Below are 5,613 nucleotides of genomic sequence, written 5' to 3' on the forward strand. Positions count from 1 at the left end.
AAGAATAAGGCTCTCCTATATACACGAACTAATGCCGGGGATAAGCATAAGGCTCTCCTGTGTACAAACTAATGCCTGGGTTAAGCATAAGGCTCTCCAATATAAACTAACTAATGCCGGGGGATAAGCATAAGGCTCTCCTGTGTACAAACTAATGCCCGGAATAAGCATAAGGCTCTCCTATATACCAACTAATGCTGGGGATAAGCATAAGGCTATTTTACATGAAACATACAACCATAAAGCTATTTAAAAATGGACATTCTTGCATGCTCTAATGCATTAGTGTGAATAATCTTTACTTTACACAAAGGAGTTAATCAACTCATTAGCAGTTTCATACAGAGCTTTTAGCTCCTAAACATGTCATTTTGAATTATTCTCAACTTTAAACTGTGGTTGGTTCCCTTTCAAGGGGCAGTATACTATAAAATAGTGTTTCCCTTAATGTGTTTCCAATTACTTGTTTTTCCAGTTGCAGAGTATAAGATTTGCTTTTTTAACGCTTATTTGTGTATATGATTAGGTGATTGTGTTTTGAAGCCACTACCTAATAAAATGGGTTGAGCTTGTAGGTATAATCAGATCTCATTACTTTATCACAGTGTGTAAATATAAATGCTACTTTATCTTTTATCTGTCCATCAAACAATCACCAATACTTGTAGAGAACAATGGAAAAATTAACATTTTATTACCTTATCTATTCTATAACCCACTGGGAGTGTAATTTCTTCTACTGGCTGTGTTAACAGAGCTTGGCCTCGAGACCAAAAACTTTCAGGATGGGTGGGGATACCACAGGCTAAATAAACTACTTCAAATGCCATTATAAGGCTAATGGAAATACTTGTAAACAATTTAAAACACTCCAGCAGGTAAAGTGGATCATTGGGAACAAATTAGAGGGGAGCCATTTTTTGAGTAAACTGTCCCTTTAATAGAAGGGTAGAGGACCACCAATGTAGAATAATGACAGTACAAGTTTTCAGTTATACATTTTTTTTTATTAAAGTTTAAGTGCTATTACCCCTGTCTACCCCGCCACAAGCCTACAAACCACCCCTGGACTTTACAGAAAGTATCAGCTCTACCTCACTAAGGGTTTTAAGGAAGAACGTCATACGTAAACGCCAGGGGAATCAGCAAACTGAGCAGGATACAAAGGGGGGAAGCTACTTTGTCAGTAGAGGACACAACCCTTCACCACATGTTTAACACTCAAGTTTTTATCCTTCCACTCAATACTACATGGAAGTGTTTTCTGTTAGAAGCTTCTCTATATCTCCCTGGATGTTGATTGTTTCAAAGCGTCGGCCGTAACGTTTGTATGGAACACCATCTGCACCAATCAGGAACTTCTCAAAGTTCCAAGAGATGTCACTTCTCCGTACTGGGGACCAGATGATGCATTTGGGGTCTACCATGAGGGACACTTGGTCATCACAGGGATACGGCAGCTGTTCCTTCAGGAAGGTAAAGAGGGGATGTTCCTTCTCTCCGTTGACATCACATTTCTCAAACACAGGAAAATTAGGTTCAAACCCTCCTCCTGGCCGAACATACTTCAAGGAGTTCAGGATCTCCTGGTTACTGGTGTTTTCCTGGGGGGGGGGGGGAAGACAGAAGAGTCAGTATTGACAAAGAACCAAAAGGGCAAGGAAAGAGATAGTTACTGTCTAATAGTAGGTAATTGTGCAGACTGATAGGTGCATGCAACAAGGAAATTAAGTACTGGGGTGTAAAGGGGCAACACTCTGAAAGCTAAAATGACAAATATCTACTAAATAGCATAATGGTACTCTAGAACCACAGTACCATTAACTACTTCCCTAATCAAAGCACCAAAGCAAACCACTTACATGCTTCACTCACTGTATAGCCCCTAGACAGCCACGTATTCAAGAGCCACTGGCCACCTATCTACACTCAACTCACAAAAATAGATCTTTCTTTACTCAAAACTGGGCACCAGCTAAAGAGGTAGCCTTCCTTCCAGGGCTGGCTCTAAAATTAGACCAGGTGGGACTAAATTCAGGTGGAACTTGGCAGTTGCGATGCATAAGTAGACTTTTTGGACAAATCCCATTAGTTGGGCATCAGAATGTTCTAATGGTAAGTTAGAATCTACTAAACTGCAAGTGATGGTATACTCTACATGATTTAAAATCAGGTCCAGAAGCGAAGCAATATTTTACAGGGACTTTAGTTGATCACTTCTAATAAAGGATGCGCTGTAACTTTGTAATAGTCTTTCAATTCTAAGCACACACGCTCTGGACACCAACCACAAAATACTCTTTGTGAGCCAACAGTTTAAACTGTTCCCCAGTCACTGCTCTAGCTAAGTAAAAAAATAAAAAATAAATGAAGTGCAGCTAGAGCGCCAATCGAGAACAACTCAAACCATTAGCTCAAAAAATAAATATGAGTTTTGAAGTGGGCAGCCAGAGCACCAGGTATTAGAATGGCAAGATTAAAAAGCAATTATAAGGGACCAATTAAAATATAACTTACATTCCACACATGATTTTAAAACATGTTAAAGGGACATGAAACCCAAAACTTTTATTTCATTATTCTGATAGAGAATACAATTTTAAACAACTCTCTTGTTATCCCTTTGCTGAAAGGTTTATCTAGGAAATTTCAGGAGCAGCAAATAATCTAAGTTCTAGTTGCTGATTGGTGGAGAGACAGAGACACACAGACAGATATACACATACATATCCCCAAGGCAGAACATACAGTGATGTGAGATGTCATTGCAGAAAATGCAGCATGTCTGCAGAAACAGGACACATGCAGGAACTGTTAGCACTATAACTTTGTAGTGCTGCCACACAGTTCTCTTCAAACAGACCTGTGTTCTGGTGGCACTGTGTCAATTTTCCTTAGCACAGTGCATCCAGGGCAAAGTGCTGTTTGAAGTGAGCAGTCAAATATGCAGTAGCGCTGCAAAGCAGCAGCACATTGACTGGCTCTCAGATATTTCCCAGTCAGTTTATTCTAAATGTAAGAGCACTGCATCTTTTTATTACTACATTTATATGTTAGACCAAGAGAAAAGGAAACAGCTTTATTAAAGAGACATTTTTAAATTTCTTTTTTGTATGCAGCTAATTTGCAATGCAATAGTCAACTACTGCACTATATATATAAATCATAAAAAATTGCTTTATTCTTCAGTTAATCAACACGTTGGAATAGAAATGGTGCCTTAGTGTAACTGTCTAATTTAAAATTAAATTTTATTTAAAAATGAGCTGCAGAAAATTTCACTAAAAAAATCTCATCGCAGAAAGTAAAGAAAAGTTCTGCCTCTGGGATACATATATACATACACTGATTGCCATTGGCTCACACATGTGAGCAGTCAGCAACCAGAAGTGCATTGCTGCTCATTGAAAAAAGCATATCAAGAGAACAAAGAAAAATTGTTAATAGGAGTAAATTAGAAAGTTGCTTAAAATGTCCTGCTCTATCTGAATCATTAAAGAAAGATTTTGGATTACATATCCCTTTAAGTTCAGCACTTTAAATTATTGCTAAAACTAAGATTGGGGGTGACTGTAGTGGGCAGAGGTTAGGGGGGCAGAAGCACAACTGCCCTACTTACCTCCCATAATAGGTAGTCCCTATTTAGCCATCTACCCTCCTTCCCCACCACATGTTGCAGCCAGTAGTAAGTCACCTAACCAAATTGTGAACCCCTAGGCAGCTGCCCACTCTACTCTCAAATACAATACCAAATCAGTCTGGTACCTACCCAGATTATGCCCTAGTTACGCCTCAATTAGCCACATGACCGTACAGCCTCTAGCCAGCCATACCGACTTGTTAACAGGCAGACCATAGCTAGCCTTAGCCTCCCCTCCCACCAACACTAGCAGCAGTCACTCTCCCGTTAATGCCTCTGTACCTGGTGTCCGAACTGATTGCAGGGGAACCCGAGCACCTGCAGCCCCCTGGAACTGTAAGTGCTCTGAAGTTGATTCATCTGCGTGTAGTCCCGGACCGTGGTGCCTCAAAGCGAAGCCACATTCTCAATAAGGAGAACTTTGCCGCGGTACCGGGACAGGCTAACCTGTTCCCCGGAACCAAGCAGACGTGCAGAGAACTCGTATACAGCGCGACGAGACATAACGTGCTATGTACTTGACTCACTGGGACACAGATTTATATAGCGCGGGACGCGAGAAGACACGCCCAGTGAGGTAAGCGTCATGGTGTGACACGCCCTACAAATGTAGGACACACCCACATAGAGGAGGGGTTACTGTTACACATCCATTAGAGTGAAGGGTTACTGTAAGCCACGCCCCACAGAAAGAATGGTCTTTGCTATTGGCGAGAGGAAAGGGTTACTTTAAGCCACGCCCAACAGAAAGAATGGTCTCTGCTATTGGCGAGAATTTAGTTAATTCTCTTAGCAGGCGTGGTTTAAAAACAGGCACGCCCAATATGAGTTATAAACCAATAGGAAGAGCAATTAGTAATGCAGGCTAAAATTAACACCTTAGGGATCGTATCCTCTCATACTAGTTCGTTTTACTGGTAATTTCTTATTTTAGTGTATTTTGTAAGGAGCACCTGCCAGTGTAATATTTTAGCGGTCTTTTTACTCTCAGTGCTACCACTTGTTATACAATATTTATACAATATTGCAGACAACCAGCTGCATGAAAACCTGTAAAGTTAACCCCTCCCTGCCTTGAGTTTCAGGTTTCTTAAACAACTAGTATTGTGCCCTGTCATGTTAACCCTTTCACGCCTTCAGCAGTGTCTTACACTATTAATTCTTGTATTTTATTTTATCTATTACACAAAAATTCAAAATCACCTCAAATAAATGTGTGCCCTTTGCTGTTAACCCTTTTTCTGCTTATATAGTTGCTATAGTGTGTGGGGGGGTAATATGTGTATTTGTATAGGGGCTTTTGTATGGGGGGGTTAAGGGGGTTGAATAGGGATTTTGTTTAAAGATGACAGCAGAATAATAGAATAATGACTCTTAAAGAGATACTAAACACAAGTTTTTTCTTTCATGATTCATATTTGTAAAGTGCTTTGAGTCTCACAGGGAGAAAAGCGCTATATAAATCGCAAATTATTATTATTATTATATAGAACATGCAATTTTAAGCAACTTTCCAATTTACTTGTTTTATCAATTTTTCTTCGTTCTCTTGCTATCTTTATTTAAAAAAGCAGAAATGTAAGGTTAGGAGCCGGCCCATTTTTGGTTCAGAACCTGGGTGGCGCTTGCTGATTGGATGACTACATTTAGAAACCAATCAGCAAGCGCTATCCAGGTTCTGACCCAAAAATAGGCCAGCTTCTAAGCTTACATTCCTGATTTTTAAAATGAAGACACCAAGAGAACAAAGAAAAATTGATAATAGGAGTAAATTAGAAAGTTGCTTAAAATTTCACGCTCTATCTGAATCATGAAAGTTTAATTTTGACTAGACTATCCCTTTAACCAGAGAGCCTTTCCAGCGAGAACAGCAAAGCCAGGTCTTCGCATTAAGTCGGATGATTTGGATAATGGCGCCACAAATAAAGGAATTGACTGTCTTCTGGGCCTGAACATAGTTTTGAATATCCTCT

General features: G+C 39.8%; 1 protein-coding gene across 1 annotated transcript; it reads right to left on the reverse strand.

Annotated features, from left to right (window-relative positions):
* Positions 1-985: 985 nt before the first annotated feature.
* GPX1 (glutathione peroxidase 1) lies at positions 986-4,169 on the reverse strand. Its single transcript, XM_053689028.1, has 2 exons — positions 3,923-4,169; positions 986-1,604 (listed from the first exon to the last, which is right to left on the reverse strand). Exons 1-2 carry the CDS (start codon positions 4,142-4,144, stop codon positions 1,248-1,250), a joined length of 579 nt encoding a protein of 192 aa, XP_053545003.1. The 5' UTR covers positions 4,145-4,169; the 3' UTR covers positions 986-1,247.
* Positions 4,170-5,613: the final 1,444 nt, after the last annotated feature.

This window comes from Bombina bombina, chromosome 7, assembly GCF_027579735.1.
Source record: "Bombina bombina isolate aBomBom1 chromosome 7, aBomBom1.pri, whole genome shotgun sequence".
NCBI lineage: Eukaryota > Metazoa > Chordata > Amphibia > Anura > Bombinatoridae > Bombina > Bombina bombina.